This window comes from Nuphar pumila, chromosome 15, assembly GCF_984573655.1.
Source record: "Nuphar pumila chromosome 15, dmNupPumi1.hap1.1, whole genome shotgun sequence".
Classification (NCBI taxonomy): domain Eukaryota; kingdom Viridiplantae; phylum Streptophyta; class Magnoliopsida; order Nymphaeales; family Nymphaeaceae; genus Nuphar; species Nuphar pumila.
This window is the reverse complement of record NC_143263.1, coordinates 82523383-82543082: the sequence shown is the minus strand read 5'-3', so window position 1 is coordinate 82543082 and position 19700 is coordinate 82523383. Positions and strand designations below refer to the sequence as shown.

At 41.8% G+C, this 19700-nt stretch overlaps 1 protein-coding gene across 4 annotated transcripts in view; it reads right to left on the bottom strand.

The window, feature by feature from the left end:
• Positions 1 to 791: 791 nt before the first annotated feature.
• The window catches only part of LOC149815790 (pyridoxal kinase-like), a 147266-nt gene continuing 128357 nt past the window's right edge, over positions 792 to 19700 (bottom strand). For 3 of the 4 annotated variants that reach the window (XM_089989145.1, XM_089989146.1, XM_089989144.1), the window contains 4 exons: positions 4347 to 4403; positions 2269 to 2313; positions 2115 to 2168; positions 792 to 1106 (listed from right to left, as the gene is read on the bottom strand). In XM_089989145.1, the coding sequence (XP_089845271.1) occupies positions 966 to 1106; positions 2115 to 2168; positions 2269 to 2313; positions 4347 to 4403 (297 nt within the window). In that variant the 3' untranslated portion in view covers positions 792 to 965. Of the gene's footprint in view, positions 1107 to 2096; positions 2169 to 2268; positions 2314 to 4346; positions 4404 to 19700 lie in introns of all 4 variants that reach the window. The other variant, XM_089989143.1, reaches the window with a different exon arrangement.

Here is a 19700-nt window from a genome sequence, read left to right as displayed (position 1 = left end):
GATTTTATGCCTAACAACAAGCAACTAGAAGTAAAACGGTCAAAAGAATGCAATCTTAAGTTAAAAACTCAAAATCTGTACAAGCATACCTTCTTCTCTAACGAAGTAAGATGTTTGGCCGATGGATCCCTCTTCCTATTAGTTACCCACCTAAGGAGTAGACATGGTGACATAGCATATAACGAAAACAATGACACGAGATTAACAAATTAGTTGCATAACCATTAAATTTACACTTTACTTTCTAACTCCTACACATGGTCAAGTTTTTCGACAAAATTTGAGCATCCTCAATCGTCCATTCGGAGTTTGCCTTTAGTAGAGGCCGAACCTAGAGATGTGAATACATTTACAAAAACACAATTAATCATAGTCACAAATATCAATCTCGGCTATATCTCAGAGAGGAAAATCTTGACATATTATAGATTTTCAATACTCAGAAAAAAGTCGCAAATTTTTAAGAAATAACATTAAAAAAAGGAAAACCAAAAATATGGGACATCTTTTTTCGTTCCTTTTCCCTCCTTCCCTTCTTTCCTTCCTCTGTCTGCTGGTTAACACGCTAAAATCATGATACTATCGGGACAATATCATGATATATATAAATTGCCGATATTTTCAAATCATTGTGAGCTTTTCCCTTCAAAAAAAGTTTTGTTTTACATTGATAATATCATCATATTTTGAAAAAAAAAATAGTCATTAATCCTTGCTCCATCTGCATTGTCTTGCTAATGTTCATATTATTCTTTAGTAGAGCAAATATGACAAGCTAAAAAGCCACGAAAGAATAAACATGTTGCTGTTTGCAATAAATTGAAAGAAATTCTGGAATGTGAAAAGCAATCCAACAATATTGGAGAAAATAGATAGAAAAAGAATGTAGCATGTTTTACTGTCTTAGTAAGTACAGCTTTAAATACGGCTCAGTTAAGAATAAATTTAGATGGTGACCATATGAATCAGCTGTACTTTTCAGCCCTGTAGGTAACTTGAGGGTTACAAATGTCATCCAGACTCTGAATCAATCTGATCTCTAAGCTACTTGATTGAGGATCAAATCCTGCAGCTTTATAATCGGCCACTGTCCTGCGAAGAACGGCCTGCAGATTGCAATCAAACCCCATCAACATGCTGATGCCAGCAATCACAAACATACAGACATAAAGAAAGCAATGGTAATAAATCTAAAAGAATTATCAGAATACGAGGAACTACAAATTAACTCGAGCATATATAAAAGCAAGAAAAGAAAAAAACTACGTCGATGACTCAACGTCTTTTAGTTTGATGAATAAGCTGAGTAAGGCCCTCCTTTTGTTAATTACACTGAGTAGTTAAACCAAGAACAATTAACATCAACACAAGTGCAAAACCTAATCAGGGCATTCAACTTAATTGACATGCTTTGTGCCATAAGAAAAAAGAAAATATAATCTACCAAGTGGGCAGTCTAATAAGGTCCAAAGTCCCCCTTCAATCCAAAAACACCGAAGTGATCATCAGGCCTGAGCAGTAAAATTTCACAATCTTTCCATTTAATTTTTCCATCAATCACTTCTTAGGCCTCTCACTTCAGAAATCAACAATTCTGGAAAAAAAGGACACAAAAGGCAGTTCAACAAGGCCCAAGTCCTCCACCCTCTCCCATCCAAAGATGTAAACAAGTAATCATCTAGCAAAAAAGTAAACTTTTCCAATATTTCCAACGAGTACTTCAATTGTTTTAGGGCTTTCGGTTCAGGAATCAGTAAATGTGAAAAAAGAAGACACCTGTAGGGAATGGGAGGCTGCACTGATGTCAGTAATAGTTAAGAATACCTTTTTCAAATTTAAAAATAGCTTTAGGAACAATAGTAGTTGAGAATAGCTAGTAAAAAAATTGCCCATTAATATATAAAACCCACAACCAGACCTATGTGTTGAATGCAATATAACCATGTCTTGCATCAGTATTCTTGTAAAATCCTCCTTAACATGCAACAGCTCATAACATCTTCTGCATGGTAAGGCATGCACGATGTGATAGGGCTGATACTATGTACAAGTGCAAAAACAAATGTAAATTTCAAGAAAAAACAACAAATAGTTACCAGTATTGCGAGCAATACCTGCACGCTAGAAACTGCAAGCTCTGATGCTTTTTCAAGGTTGTCTGGGTATTTCTACACATTTAAAGCATAGAATAAAAAGTAATTAAGAGGCCTACATGCAAGAGTTTTTTCAAGGTGTATTTTAATACTGAAAATAAGACATGGCACTTACATTGCTCCAACCTAGTAAAAGAGCAGTCATTAGATCACCTGTCCCCTGTAGCAATGTTTACATGCATGTTAGTACCAAATTGTAACTTTTAAAAGGAATATACAGAAAAATACAGATGTCATGATTTTATTCTTTCAAGACATAAAAGCCATTCGATCAGAGGGAAGATGGAAAGAGAAAATTTTGCAAGAAACAATGCTGGGCCAAAGGAGACGATGGATTTGTGGAGATGGCCGGGATATTGTTTTAGAAACCTTCGAAGTCAAGGCATTGTGACTTACACTGAGTCTTTCAATCGTAACAACAATCTTTGAGCACCTGCTCTTGTTTATGGAATTACTGTTCTTTTGCAAGAGGACTAAAAGGCACTTTATGTGAAGGAGCTACAGATAGACAAAGATTAGGAAAACTACAAAATTTCCTTCCTTGCTAGAAGGTTAATTCCTAGAAAATTTTGAATCAAAGACAAATATTTTATATTGCAACACAGCCCATGGGTAGTTGCAAGAACTTTATTGGTGGAACCATAGAAGATTGAAGTATTTCCCTAATTATAAAGTGTTCTGTTCAAGTTTGGATTTGGGTTCATAATTTCCCACTGTACGCTTGGTGCAATGATGTCTCTGGACCTGAGCCATAGCACATGTTGACATGTTAGTAGAGATCAACGACTAATCTGAACCTACTCAAGAGTTCTATTCAGACTACTGATTAGACGCCCTTTTTTTATCCCAATCATTATGCTAGATTTTTCCCAATAGTAATATGAGAAAAAGCTGATATACTTCTAACATTACTACAGAGTAAGAAAATAAATTTACAAAAAGAGAACTTTTTCGTTAATATGAAGCACAATTCTATCATGTGAAACTGCCAATGTCATAATCTGTCAAGAGTGACTACAAACCATCACAGAAATTCCTTTTAAGGAGCAGCATATATGGTGACTGGATTGGTCAAGCAAGAGGACATTAAGCGCTGAAGTAACTGTTAGATGGTGACAAATGATTAAGAAAATAGTCACAAATATCACCGAGATTTTGAAAATCTCGTGATATTATCACAATATAATCATAAGCCGTGATTATTCTGATTATATTGTGAGATTTTCAAAATCTCTCTTATCTTGAATATCTTGCAATAATTATCGCAACCTCAAAACCACCAAACAAGGAGGGCATTTGTAATGCTCAGTTTTCAAAGATTTCATTAAAGGCAAGGGCATTTGTAATGCCCAGATTCCAAAAATAAATTAAAAAACTGTTGCTTCACATGACTAGCTCCATGTGAGCAGCTATTTAAAATTTGAGAGTGGTCTCCATAAGGGAAAGACCCTCTTAATAGAGGTGAGAAAGGTACTCATTGTCCCTTACTCCTTGATAATGGAACTATTTTGTGTTCCTTTGTATTCCTTGCATTATAGAAACCAAAAGAAAGGGCATTCTTCCCCCTCATCAATATCGGATCGTGTGTGTGTATTTGTGTTTATGCTAAAGTAATATAACCCACCCATACAAGTAAATATATATTTATTCATAAAATTTCATAATATTTTATTACATATTTATTTATATTATTTCTTAAAAAGTAATATTTTCCCGATAAGAACAAGGATTTTGAAAACCTCCTGAGATATTACACTGCCGAGAAATTACAGTGATATTTGTGACTGATTAAGAATGACAAACAGGAAACCAGTTTTAAGAGCAAGATTAAAAACCTAGTAAATGGTTTGAATAAATGGATTATGTATATTTGTAACAGGTAGACAAAAACCTTCAGGAAGGACCAGACAAGTAATGTCTTCCAAACTTGCTAAATAATCTCCAAGAACATCAAGAACGAACAAGAATGTTTGAGAAACCTCCACAAAAATTACTCAATATCAAAAACCAGATGTTCCATGGCTGCTTCAGCCTTCGGCAGAAACTACCAGCTGCATTCATTTAGTTCAAGACCATATTTTTAGAAAGAGTTGGACAGAGAGACATTGCCAATCCATAGCGCCAAATTTATCAAACTTATGTAATAGGTGGAAACCATAAGCTGTTACAAAGAATTCGGATTGAACATCATACAGTGAAATATGCAGGTATCTTTGGGATCACAATCTTGAATTGCTCAGGAGACTTGCCCTGCAAGAATTGTACACATAAAGTCTCACCATGCAGAACTGGCAGAAGGAAAGCAATAAAAGCAATTCCTTAAAACTAGCAGGATATAAAGCATTTCACTTATTGGATCAGTTATCTTTCAGTAACCTACCCAAATCCAGTTTATCACAAGTTGCCCATGTCTAATTGCAATTTTGTATCTTGAAGGCAAGCACAAGAGATCGAGTGAACCAGTTCCCATCGAGTGGAAAATAATGACATCCAGGTTATAGCCAAATCATCATAATTTAGGACTAAAGAAGCTAACAGTCGTGCAAAACAAAAGGCACAAGCCAACAACAAAATATGCCCATGAAAAAATAAAATGAAAGGGGAAAACAATATTGTACATTTTATACATTATCTGCTCCCGAACTTGGTGTTACCTGAATTATAGAGAAAAATGACAAGAATCATACATCAATAAGAATAAGGGCTATCTTAATAACATTTTAAGAGTGGATCTAGTAGGACACAGGTAGGCTGATATTTTATACCACATTAGTTAAGGCTTCTATATTTGCAAGTTAATGAAAGCTCAAAGACACAATCTTTTTATATTAAGAAGGTCAATCTGAATATTAGCGTTTTGACCAAAAATCATCTGATAATCTTTCCCTAGTTTAATATTAGAACCAAGTCTTGCCCCATAAAGAAAGGATGGATTTTTTTCACTTGAACATTTTTTATTTTTAATGTTGTTTACAATTCTTTCGTTTTACACTCATTAGTATGCATTCCATTTTCTGTTTTAAAACTAACAGATGTAAGATTAAGTCACTGTAGTTTGTTGAACATTTCAGTCAAATGTTCTACCTCAATTTGGAGTAGTTCAGAATGAGGATCCATTTGAGCATACCATTTTTTCCTAATGAAAGCTGTAGCTTCTTCATTTTAGTGTTCAAAAAACAACTATTTGGTCTCTATTTTTCTCTAAATAACAAACTTTTTGTAGTTCTTTAACTATTTCATTCTCAGGCATTCCCACCACTACATTTAGCTCAAAATAAGAGGTTGATGCAGAGGGTTACATTTTTCTTTTTATCTTTGAAACAAGAGGTTGATGGCCAAGGTTTTATTGGGACTTTGAGTAGGAAATAAAGGTCATTTCTGCATCTCTATCCTGAATTTCTACTAGGCATTCAACTTCTATCTTCTGACAAGTTTCGGTGTTACTGACTGACTATTGTTCATTGTTCATATAAAATTAATTCAGACAATTTTATTTGCCTGGGAACCATAACATTATTTCTACCATTAACTTGAAATAGAGTAGGTAAATCCTTATGGGTATATTTTTTGACAGCTGCTACTAAGGCCATCACCTTATAAATCCTATAGATTAACAAACTACTAATTGCTTCAGGATCCATATTACAGCACAAGAATTGTAGATCTAATGTGTAATACTTGTAAATTTTATCGGCTAAATAGACTTATGTTCACTGATTTTATTTTGATCGATATTGGATCCTGGATATCCTATTCGGATCTTCGATATTAGATCCCGAGTATCTTAATTGGATATCTAATAGTAGATTCCAGATAATTGTTCAGATCCTTAATATCGGCTCCTCGATATCATAGGTAGATTTAATACGGGATCCAAAGCATATTATGTGGATCCACGAATTTTAAATTTAATCTTGGAGGGGAAAATTTTTATATGGAATCCATAGCATTGTATTTGGATCCATAATATTTTACCGGATGTTTGGGTCCTAAAATTAGTACACGAAAAATCTGAATCCAAAATGCTTTATTTGGATCTTTGACATCAGAATTTTGGTGTCTTAATGTAGATTTTACATCGAAATTGTAAGGGTCCAATTAAAATTTTTATATTGGATCCATAGTAATTTATTTGGATCCATATCAGAAGTTTTGAATCCTTGTAATTTAATATTAAAAGATTCGGATCTTTTCATTTATCTTTCTCCCCCTTTGTTCACTGTTTCGGCCTCCCGGTGACGACCTCCCAACAACGGTATCACGACGACGAAGGTGTTGGCCGATGGTGCCAACAAGTGAAACCCCAGCCCCACTGTCTCTCTCTCCATAAAGGAGAGCGAGGAGGACCCAGCCCCACCACCTTTATCTCTCAGGGTATGAAGATGGAGAACAAGGAAGAGAAGAAGACGAATGAGGAGGTAGGTCTCTCTCTCTCTCTCTAGCATGGGAATGGAGGGTTTCGACAAAAAAAATAGCTCATCGCCTTCATCTCTCTGAGTATGAAGATGGAGAACTGTTAAAATTGTCTTGGGTTGGCAGACTTTGTCTTGAAAACCGAGAAGAAATGGTAGAAGGGAGGAGAGAGGAGAGAGCACGTTCTTTTCTTGGAATCGGCAGCCACACAGATTTCCTATAGCTGCACTAAACTTCATTAAGGTGAAATAGTTTTACAAATCTTTTACAATGACAAGACTACCCTTAGTTAGTAATGTATATTACATTACAATATAACATACACGTGATCTATATGGATCCTCTACTGGATCCATATCCGATTTGTATTCTAATACCCTCTCTCAAGTTGTGCATGGGATTGAACCATGTGCAACTTGTTCTTCAGATACCAAAAGCGGTTACTTGTGAGACCTTTTGTGAACATATCAACAGCTTGGTCTTCTGAAGACACATAAACCGATTCAATCTCTTTGTCTGCTACTTTTTTTCTGATGAAATGTTGGTCAATCTCAATATGTTTGGTCCGACTGTGATGAACAGGATTGAACACAATTTGTATAGCACTTCTATTATCACACATGAGGGTTGAACTTGAGATACTCTCTCCCATCTCTGTAAGGAAATGCCTAATCCAGGTTACTTCTGCTGTGGTAGCTGTCATAGATCTATATTCTGCCTTCGTGCTAGATCTTGCCACAACTTTCTATTTTCTTACTACTCCATGAGATAAGATTGCTTCCAATAAAAACACAATATCCTGAAATAGACCTTCTTTCATCTGGGTCCCCTGCCCAGTCTGCATCTGTATAGGCCAATATGTCATGTTTCAGTGTTACCCATGAACATTGAGCATATATGAGTCCATCACCCACCGTGCCTTTTAGATAGCGGAGAATACGTTTGACGGCATCCATGTGACCAGTCTTTGGTTCATGCATGAACTGAGATACTTGATTTACAGAATATACAATGTCTGGTCTAGTAAAGGTAACATACTGTAACATGCCCACTAAACTGCGATACTTACATCAGGATACAACTCACCATAAAAAATGTTGAGTTTTTGATTGACAACACTGGGTGTAGGCACAATTTTGCAATCTGTCATTCCTGCTTTGGCCAGAAGATCAAGAGTGTATTTGTGTTGAGTTAATGACATTTTTCCATCCTGTCTATCCCAGAGTTACCGAAAGCGCCTAGGCGTAAGGGAAAGTGTGCTTCCCTGATACGCGCTTCGGAAGCGCGAAACGTCGTGCTTTTGAAATGCGTGGAGAAGCTTCTCTCTTTTTTGGGAAGCGTGCTTCCCCCATGCTTCCCCATTTTTTTCGCTTCACCCTCGCTTCCGGTTCGCTTCCTAGGTTGCTTCCGATTCACTTCCTAGGTCGCTTTCGAGATGGTTCATAATTTTCTTCTAAGTGGTCCCACACTTCCCCGCTTCCTAAATTTTTTAAAGTGCCTCGTTTCCCGCTCCCGCTTCCCGTATCGCTTCCTGCTCCCACTTCCTCGACTGGTAACTCTGGTCTGTCCACCTCTACACCAAGAAAATATCTTAGTTCTCCAAGATCTTTCATCTTGAATCGCATACTTAGTAAAACTTTAATTTGTTGAATATGCTCTGGAGCATTACCAGTGATCACTGCATCATCAACATATATAAGTAAGAAAACCATAGCGGTTCCATCATTGTATATGAATAAAGAATGATCTAGTTGGGAACAAATAAAATCGTGGTTCTGAATCTCTAAGGAGAAGCTTTCAAACCATGACCTGGAGGCTTGCTTTAAACCATACAATGCTCTAATTTACATACATATTCTTTTGGGTCTCCCTCTGCATAACCTTGAGGCTGCGCCATGTAGACCTCTTCTTTTAAATTCCCATGAAGAAATGCATTTTTTGTTAGTTTTGGATGATGGATCCGACCCACACCATATTCCAAGGATCCACCTCGGGATGCGTGGGCGGTGGCATATTGTAATTTATTTTTATTACTTGTGTAATGTTATACTTTGTACAATACATAAAAATAAGAAATAGAAAAGGGAAAACCCTATTGCCGACTCCCCTCTTTTCTCTTTACCTCACTTTTGTCTCTTGCAGGTTGATCTTTCTCACATGTTACCAGAGCACAGGTGCGGAAATCAATCATCTAGAAGACCTATAAGGATCAGCACGTGCTTCTAAAGGACGTAGGATTTATTTCTGTCTCTTTTCCTTAATCAGATTTATTTCTTTCTCTTTTCCTTAATCCTTTTTCACGTCATTCTAGTTTCTCTTTCGGTTCTTTTTCATTTTCAATATTTTTCCGGTACGCACGTCTTAATATTCTGTTCCAGTCTGCCGAATCTTTGATTTTCTCCCCAAAAATATTTCTGTCCAACACTTTTCTGGTTCGCACGTCACTACTCCTGTAAAGCCCGGAAAAAAAAAATCGTGTCCGACACGTGCCCCGCACGTGTCGGACACGTGCCCCGCACGTGTCGGACACGAGTCAGGGTCTGCCCCCTGTGTCGGACCCGGATCCGGGCAGGATCCGAGCTCGAGCCGACCCGCGCCCCGGCTTCTCGATTTCTCGAGAAGCCGGTGTCCTTAAAAGGACACAGTGTCTCGGGCGAGGGGCAAAACCCTCGCCCCTTCTCTCTCATCGGCTCCGCCCCTCCTCACACCGCTGCCGCCGGCGATCGGAGATGCCAGCGAGCGATTCCGTCCGGCCGGCCTCCCTGACGACCGGCGATTCTCCCCCTTTGAGCTCCGGTGAGTCCCCGATCGCTGCCCCTTCTCTCTCCTCTGCTCCGATCTCTCTCCCCTCACGTTGCCGCCGGCGATCAGAGACGCTGGCGAGCGTTTTCGTCCGGCAGCCTCCCCGACGACTGACGATCTTCGCTGCCGACCCTCCACCCTCGCTGCTGCTGGAGATCGAAGTCCTCGACCACCTTTCGGCCTTCGTCAGTCTTCGGTTGCCGGCGATCGACGCAGGCGGCCACCTTTCCTCGGTCCGGCAGGTTTCCCGACGGCGCTGGCACCTGCGTCCCTCCCCTCAGTCGCCGGCAGCTTGCTGCCAGCTTCCTCAACCACCAGCGACCACGTTCTTCCCCCTCTTTGGGCTGTGAGGGCGGTGATCTCCGACGACCTGCCGATCAGCGCCAGCGACCTCGAGCAACCGGTGACAGCCTTCCAGCTTCGGCAGCACCACCACCCTCCGTCCGGTAGCCCTCGATCTTCCGGCCTGACGACTCCCCTGATCTTGGAGGTATAACCCTCCTCTCTCTCTCTTCTGTGTGCAGGATGGAACGACAGGGGAGATGAGCCCCCTGTCATCATCGTCGGTTGGCAGGGGGCTAAACCCCCCCTGCCTCCCTTTATTCTTGGTCGACAGGGGGCTGGGCCCCCTGTCGTTGGCTCTTCTTGACAGGGGGTTTCGCCCCCTGTCACTCTTTTTGCTGTTGGACGACAGGGGGGCTGAGCCCCTTGTCGCCTCTTGTTTTGGCAGGGGGTTACCCCCCTGCCTTTTTGCTCTTGGTCGACAGGGGGAGGGGGGCTGAGCCCCCTGTCACTCTCCCTGTTTGCTGTGGGTCGACAGGGGGGCTGAGCCCCCTGTCGCCTTTTGTTTTGGCAGGGGGGTTACCTCCCCTGCCTCTTTGCTGTTGGTCGACAGGGGGGCTGAGCCCCCTGTTGCTTCTTGCTGGCAGGGGGTTACCCCCCCCTTTTGCCTTTTTGCTGTGGGTCGGTAGGGGGACTGAGCCCCCTGCCTTCCTTTTTGAGGATTTGTCGATAGGGGGCTCTGTCCCCCTGTCCTTGTGCTTTCACGGCAGGGGGCTCTGTCCCCCTGTCTTTGCTTTTGTTTTTCGGCAGGGGGCTTCGCCCCCTGCTTGCCTGTTGCTCCTCGGCAGGGGGTTCTGTCCCCCTGCCTCTTGCATTGGGCCGGCAGGGGGCGGCTCCCCTGCCTCCTGCGTTGTGCCAGCGGGGGGCGAAGCCCCCCCTGATTTCTTGTTTTCGAGCAGGGGCTTGCCCCCTGCATCTTTGCTGTTCTTCGGCAAGGGGCTTTGCCCCCTTGCCTTGTTCTTGCTGCCGGCAGGGGGCTGCGCCCCTGTCTCTTGTTCTGACAGGGGGTGTTACCCCCCTGCCTTGTTGTGGCAGGTGTGGCAGGGAGCCCCTGCTCCCTCCCCTGCCTTTCCTTGTGTTAGCGGACAGGGAGCTCCTGCTCCCTGCCTCTGCTACCGTTGCCAAGCAGGGCTGAGGCCCCTGCCTCTGGCACCCTTGTCTGTAGGATGCAGAGCTCCTGCCTCTGCCTTCTGCAGGCAGGAGACCTTGCTATGTTTGCTTTTCTTTTCTTATGTGGCATATACTAACGTTCTAAGATCTCCAGGTTGAACGGTGGATCCCGCTCGCCCTCTGTGGCTCGAGCTCTTGCTTGCCTACGCTACATGCGTACGAGGACCCGCAACCCCTTAAGGTAGGGGATTCTTGCGTGAAAGGACAATGAGCTGATAAATGCTAAAATAAGAAAGATAATTAAAAGAGGACGATATATGTATACGTATAATATATATACGTATGTCTTTACCTTCAAGGACGCGGTTTCGCGATCCTTGTCCTCTTTACTTTCCTGCACTTTCTTTTCTGTCGCCGCCGCGCTATATGTGCCTAGGCTTTCCGTTCCTGTCTTTACATTCCATGTCTTTTAACTCAAGGACGCGGTTTCGCGATCCTTGTCCTCCTTACTTTCCTGCTGCCCCGCACTTTGTGCCTTGGCATTTACTTGCTTGTGGTTGCCTTTGTTTTCCAAGATGCCTGGTCCTTCTTTACGTTCTTGCACTTTACTTCTTGCATTTACTTGTTGCCCCGCGCTTTATGCGCCATGGCCTTGCTTCTGCTTTACTTCTCGCGCTTTACCTTCCTATGCTGTCGTGCTTGCTCTTGCCCTTATCTTTTGTATGCGCTTGTCTTTACCTTGTTGCCGCACTTCGTGCATATGCCTTGCTCATTATGTATTCCATTGTTGTCGTATGCTTCTTTACTTGTTTACGCTTAGCGATCTATCGAGGTGTAACCCCATGCCTCGTGAGTCGTCCTTTACACTTGCGTAGTCAATATAGGATCTCTTACCTCACGCATTGCTTGCGTAGTTGCCTGCTTGTGCGTTACGATGATCGAGGTATGATCTCATACCTTGTGTGGAGCTTTAGCGTTCTGCCCTCGCGGTGTGGCTTCGCCCCCGAGGCTTGTCCCACGTCGTACCTTTGTATTAGTATGTGCATGAGTTTGCCTCTTGTCAGCTTGCACTCTCTGAGTGCAACTTCGAGTGCGTAGTGTATATCGTCTCACTTGGCTTACAAGCCACGACACACACTTATGCACTTCAGTTCTCAAAAGACATCGTCTTAGGTGCAAACCTATTTCCAAGATGTATAGCTTGTAAAACAGAGGTAGTGGTCGGACCTCCCAAATTGATGTATTTGGGATAGATGTGTTACAACCTTAGTTTGCCTATTCGATACGACTTAGATAACCTTATTTAGGATCCTGTGCACGATTAGGGGTGGGGATCCTAGCAAGGTACTTGCGTCATCACTAGACCGGCGTTACCTCACCTCTGATGCGAGACCTAGTTTTAGGCTTTCTGGTTCAACCATGATTGTAGCGCCTTCCTTCATGAAGGTATTGCTGGATCTCTTATAAGAGATCCATGTTCTTTCTCTTGTAGTTATACCTTTAGTTACGTACGATATGTTTGGACTACGAAGAGAAGGTCGAGAGGTTTATAGTAACCTCTAAGCGTGTATTGACACATTAAGCTAATCATGTTATGTTGCTTTCGCCTAATAGGCAGATTGCTCGCGATTGTCTAAAGGACCCGAGCACGATCAGTTGGAACTGGAATGAGTTCACTGCGGGTTTCTATAAAGTAGAAGCTTTGGGATTTCCTGCGAGAGATCCATACCCCTCTTATCGTGGTTGTACTTTTGAACAGGTACGTTGCGTACTACGATGAGTAGGATGAGAGGCCTATGTCTGCCTCGAACATGCAATGGCATGTGTTTGAGATCACAAGAGTGATGTTTCTACCCTCACTGAGGATTGACCCCCTTTTTATCGTGATTGTATATGTGAATAGTTACGATGCGTACTGCTGTGAGTAAGATGTGAATTGTGTGCTTGTCTCGAACGCGCAATGGCGCGTATAACTCACCTAAATAATAATCATGCGCCTTCACAGGCAAGATGCTCGATTGGGTTGAAAGACCAGAGCATGAGAATGAGACGGCGGTTAAGAAACCCTCTATCGCGCTCATTCGGAACGGTTCATCAAGAGAGAGGATGGATGGTACAAAACTCCGATGGACAGTCATATATGGCAATCTCGGGCAAAGATCCGACCTTCCCCAGTCATCGGAGGTTAGGGGAAATCCTTTGGGCCACTTCTGCAGAAGTACGGATGCGCATCCATTGGGCCTTTGTTTGCCTTTGGGGATTTACTCTCTTGGTCACAGACCGTCCCCTTAGGAAGCGGACTCAGTCAGTTATTCGGGGTATAATAAAATACATAGCATAATGGACCCCCGAATCGATCTCGGCTGTTTCTACGTTTTGCCTTGTGCGTACCCACAATGGCCTGCTCAGTAATGAGACAAGATATAACTTATACACATGATCTTGAGATATGCATATTGTGACATGCATTGCTTGCTTGCTTGTTAGCTCGGTAGTTAGGTATGCTACTCGTTGAGCTAGGTACGCCGGTTGAGGCGTTACCCTTGTTGGTTAAACTGCTTACGCAGTTCCTTGCTTGGTAATAACTAGTTTTTCATACTAGTTGATTGCTTATCTTATATTGCTTAGGAATTTCTTGTGATGCAATAGCGTGTGCCTCACAATTAATGTAATCACTTGTCGATGGACTGAGCCATCCTATGGTACTTGGATGTATTACGAGTGTGGTTATGAATACCTGTCTGATGAAATTGCTTTGCTTGGCTGGTGGATAGAGTTAGTTACTCTTCACCTATTATATTTGTGAGGTTGCTATAGTGGTCTGTTCAAGCACTCTGATCCTTCCTGCTCTTTTACGTAGCTGTCTGCTTTACTAGAGCTTTGTTTACTCCACAACACATTTGGTTAGATCTGCTAGTCTTGCTTGTTCCTGCTTGAGCTAGCGTTTATCTTACTTATTGCAGCTTCTGCTCTTTCTTGTCCTTTGCACCCCTACTAGTCTGTTGTGTGACTGACCAATTTTATGGGCAGATGGTGAACAGGTTGAGACAGCTTGCGATGGCATGATGACGCGATGCACTCAAGGCAATGCCCTTTCCCAACGTTGCGCTCCTGTGGATACTTTTGATGGATGCGGTATAAGGTTTCTTTGAAAGCATCTCTTTTGATTATAACTCTGCATTTCTAAAACTGTATTACCAAAATGTGGTTCTTCTTTTCATTTCAATAAAATATATATTTGAACTGCAAATCGGTTTGTAAGGGGGAATCTGCTTTTGGTTGTAATGTGCTCAAGGTCTAGGGACTTGTTGTTTTGAACCTGATCTTCCGCTGAACTTCTGTTTTAAACTCTGATAAATGATTGATTTCAAAGCTTTCAACCTTTTTCATAAAAGGTTTCAAGTCCACGATTTTGGGGCGTTACAACTCCTCTGTGTGACGAAGGCACTGATATTATTTTCAGCACACGACATTGCTGTTTTTCTCTCAATACACTGTCAGTACAGTCGACACTCTATTTTGGTATCATCCCATTCCTATTTCCTATCTGTTATTACATCTCATTCTTCATATAATCCATGGATTCCAAGTTGAACCCTAGCTTTCTTACTCACCTCATGACCCACAAGTTATCCCATGATAACTACTTACTTTGGAAGCGTCAGATTGTGCCTTTTATTCGCAGCCATGGTCTTTATGGGCATCTAGATGGGCGATCACCCGTCCCACCTACACATATCGTGCAAGAGATAACAGGTGAAGATGGGAAGGTGAGTCAACTTCGAACCACCAATCCTGCTTATGATATATGGGTACAACGGGATCCGACATTAGTTGCTTACATAACTTCCACACTTTCTGATCGTGTTCTACAAACTATTTCTGATGATCAATCTGCTGCCGAGTTGTGGAATCGACTAGCTCATTCTTTTTCTCAGGTTTCTGAATCTCAGGCTTTGCAACTCAAGTGGCAATTCCAATCCATGCGAAAAGGAAACAAATCTATTACAGAGTTCATGGGGGATGTCAGGGTGATTACAGATCAGTTAGCTACCATTGGAAGTCCTATATCTGATAAAGATATGGTACAACAGGTATTAGGTAGCCTTGGGCCTGAATATCGCATGTTTTGCACGACACTCCAGGTTGTCTCAGTTCTTCCATGTTTTGATGATCTTCAATCTAAGCTTTTGCAATATGAGGTCAGTTTGAATCAGGAACACGCGTCAGATGATGCTCATCCTGTGATGATGGCACATACGCCTATTCAAACAGGAGTCTTATTTACTCCTCCTCGTCCCAATGGAACACCTATGAACAAAGAAGGATTACTACCTACACCAGATGGAGGAGGTAGTGGCTCAGGCAGTGTATCACGAGGGGGACGTATTCCTACTTGTTTTCTATGCAATAAGCAGGGACATGTTAAAGCAAATTGCTGGTACAATCCTCAGAACCGGAACAAAACAGGGAGACCAGATAGTAGGTCAGGGCAAAAGGCAATTCAGACGTTTGCACGCACTCCTCAGGGACAGGTTCTTCCACAGGACGTACAAAATATCCTTATGACTACTTTCAATCAGATGAATTTGCGCCAAAATGATGAAGGTATATGGTATATTGATTCAGGGGCAGCAGCACATGTTACTTCTGATGCAGGTAAATTTTCTCACTTGACTCCTTACACTGGAAATTGCACTATAGTCATAGGAGATGGATCTCACCACCCCATCTCTCACACTGGAAATGTCTCCCTTTCTTTGCCTAAATCTCAATTACCCTTGTCAAATGTCTTACTCACACCTGCTATTCAAAAGAATATTCTATCTGTGTCAAAATTAGTTGATGAAACCAATTCTTCCGTTGAATTTACTCCTGTTTATCTTAAGGATCTTCACACCAAGAAGACGCTCGCTAAAGGTGAACGACGCGGGAACATGTACGTCTTTGAAGAATCTCATGAGCCTTTAAAGACGTCGTCTTCCGTAGCCGTGGCTTCTTCAGCTTCTTCCTTTCCAACATTTTTGAGTTGATCTACAGATCATAGTTCTTCATCTAGAGTCTTGAAACTTAATAAGCCAAACTTATGGCATCTTCGTTTGGGTCATTGTAGTCAAGTTTTTCTTGACAAGTTGTCTGCTAAAGGTTTAATACCCGCAGTCAGTTTAGAGTCAAAATGTCCAAGTTGTCACTTATGCAAAAGTCATGTACTTCCTTTTCATAGTATCAATAAAAGAGCAACAAAGCCTTTTGAGATTATATGCTCAGATGTTTGGGGTCCTGCGCCCACTGCCTCTCTTTCTGAATCTCGATACTATGTACTCTTTCTTGACTCTTACACTCGATTTAGTTGGATTTACTTCATGAAAAACAAACATGAAGTTTTCAAGTTGTTCAAACATTTCCATGCACTAGTCCAAAACCAATTCAATACCAATATTGTATATGTCTAGTGTGATGGGGGGGGAGAATACATATCCCATGATTTTAGTGAATATTTGAAGGAGCATGACATCACACATAACATTTCTTGCCCTCATACCCCTCAACAAGATGGAGTAGCTGAGAGAAAACACAGGCATATTGTTGAGACAGCCTTGAGCATGATGCACACTGTTGGTATTCCTTTCTCTCTTTGGACAGAGGCTTTCCATACAACTGTTTACGTTATCAACAGGTTGCCCATGACCATCCTTGAAGATAATTCTCCGTATTTTGTTCTTTATAATTGTCATCCATCATATGAAGAATTACATCCTTTTGGTTAAGTATGTTATGTTCATATTGATCATTCATTGAGAAATAAGTTTCAAGATAGAGCTGTGCAGTGCAAGTTTCTTGGGTATGCAGATGACTATAAGGGATACAGGTGTTATGATGCTCATACAGGCAAAATTCGGGTATCTAGAAATGTTGTTTTTGATGATGAAAATTTTGACATTCTGGGTTCATCTTCCACAGATACACAGGACAGTTATGATCCTTGGCTCAGTGACTCACTTTTATATGATTCGTTGCCTTATGAGGATTCATCTTTATTGACAGACAATGAACCTTATACTTTCGATGTGGAACCGCATATGAAAGACATTCCTCCTACAACAACATCCTCACGTTTTTCTGGCCTTGTTTATTCTCGTAGAGCTCATCCAGTCAATGATGAGACTCCTCTACGACGTTCCACTCGGATTAGACATCCTATAGATCGCTGGGTAAGTTATAACAATTTCTCTTTGGATTTTCAAACATTTCTAACTAGAGTGTCCAAAGAAACAGAACCTTCCTCCTTTCATGAGGTTGTACATTCCCGTGTCTGGGCAGAGGCGATGAATGAGGAAATGGAAGCATTGCATGAATGTAATACATGGGAGATTGTACCAAGACCAGATAACAAGAATATTGTAGGATCCAAATGAGTGTACAAGATCAAACACAAACCGAATGGCAGTGTTGAGCGCTATAAGGCTCGTCTGGTTGCACAAGGCTTCACACAGCAGTATGGGCAGGACTACGATGAAACGTTCAGCCCAATAGTAAAATTGGGCACCGTCAGGATTATTATTGCATTGGCGTTACAACATGGATGGTCACTTAGTCAACTTGATGTTAAAAATGCATTTCTGCATGGTGAACTAAAGGAAGAAGTTTATATGGAGCAACCACCTGGTTATAGCATGCATGATTCATCCAATTGGGTATGTAAACTTCGACGCTCTCTTTATGGCTTGAAACAAGCTTCTCGATCTTGGTTTGAAAGTTTTTTCACGGAGATCCAACATCATGGGTTCACTAAAAGTGTTCTAGACCATTCATTGTTCATATTCAAAAGTGATTCAGCTATTGTTTGGGTGCTTATATATGTTGATGACATCATTATCACCGAGAGTGATGAGGTTCACATATCTTGGGTTAAGTCTATGCTGATGGCTAAATTCAAGATGAAAGACTTGGGTCCCTTGCGATATTTTTTGGGTGTGGAAGTTGATAGTCGACATGAGACTATTACATTGAGCCAACCTATGTCACAGGGATTCGGCTAGGAGGGTGCCGCACCCGCGTCGACGCGACTCGACGCGGGTGCGGGTGCCGCACCGGGTGCGGTCAACTCGATCCTGGGTGCGTTGACCGCACCCAGGATCATTAATGTCCATTTTAAAAAAAAAAAAATTGCCCAAATGGGCTTCGAATTTTTTTTTTAAAAACTTTATGCTAGTCTGTCAGCTGCCTAGCATAAAGTAAGTTTTTCAGTTTTCACGCACAGCTGCTGTCAGCTGTGCTGTGCTGACAGCTGCTGACAGCAGCTGTCAGCACAGCTGCTGACAGCAGCTGCCTGACAGCTGCAAAGTTTAAAAAAAAAACCCCGCCTATTCCCCAACCCCCTTTATATATATATATATATATATATATATATTACTTATTACATTTTTGCCCCTGCCGCACCCCTGCACCCGGGTTTTTTGGAAGTGCCGAATCCCCGCACCCGCACCCGCACCCGCGCCCGCACCCGCACCCATGTGACATAGGAGCCAACATAAGTACAATATTGATATTTTACTTGCTACAAGGATGGAGAATTGTAAACCAATTAGCACACCTTGTCTTCTACATCATAAGCTAAGTGCTAAAGAAGGCACTACTTATCATGATCCTACTTTGTATCATCGAGTTGTAGGGATGTTACAATACCTAACATTCACTAAGCCTGACATAGCATACTCTGTCAATCAGGCTTCACAATTTATGCATGCTCCTACAGATGTACATATGGAAGGAGTGAAAAGGATCCTTCGGTATTTAAAGGGTACGATTGGAGATGACTTGATGTATACCAAGGACACAGCTTATACGTCAGGGCATCGACTATTCACTTATACAGACGCGGACTGGGCTGGTGATCCTGACGAGCGCAGATCAGTTTCGGGGTATTGCATTCTTATCGGCAATAATATTGTAACATGGAGTAGCAAGAAGCAAAAGGCAGTTGCGCGATCTAGTACTGAAGCAGAGTATGGTGCAATGGCAGCAGGAACAACCGATGTTACATGGGTGAGACATCTACTGCAAGAATTACAAGAACCGATCTCGTCCTCTATGCTTCTTTGCGATAATCAGAGTGCTATTAATATTGCCTTCAATCCCATCCTTCATTGTCGCACGAAGCATATCGAGATCGATCAACACTTTGTTAGACAAAAGGTGGAAGAAAAAGAAATTGAACCTGCATATGTTCGTTCAGATATGCAAGTTGCTGACATCTTTACCAAGGGATTATCCACTCATCAGTTTTGGGCACTCAAAGACAAGTTGAGCATGATCAAAGACCATACTCAACTTGAGGGAGGCTGTTAGTTTTGGATCATGGATCCGACCCACACCACATTCCAAGGACCCACCTCGAGATGCGTGGGCGGTGGCATATTGTAATTTATTTTTATTACTTGTGTAATGTTATACTTTGTACAATACATATAAATAGGAAATAGAAAAGGGAAAACCCTATTGCCGACTCCCCTCTTCTCTCTTTACCTCACTTTTGTCTCTTGCAGGTTGATCTTTCTCACATTTTTAACATCAAGCTGACTAAGGTTCCACCCATGTTCAATAGCCAGGCCAAGGATAATACAAATAGTTCTCATTTTCACCATTAGGCTGAAGGTCTCATCATAATCTTGACCATATTCTTGGGTGAAACCTTTGGCAACAAGACGTGCCTTGTATCGTTAAATGCTTCAATCCGGTTTTTATACTTAATCTTATACACCCATTTCGAGCCAACAATATTTTTATCTGGGGGACGACCAACTATCTCCCATGTTCGACACTCATGAAGTGCCTCTATCTCCTCATTCATCGCCTCAATCCATTTGTTAGATTGAACAG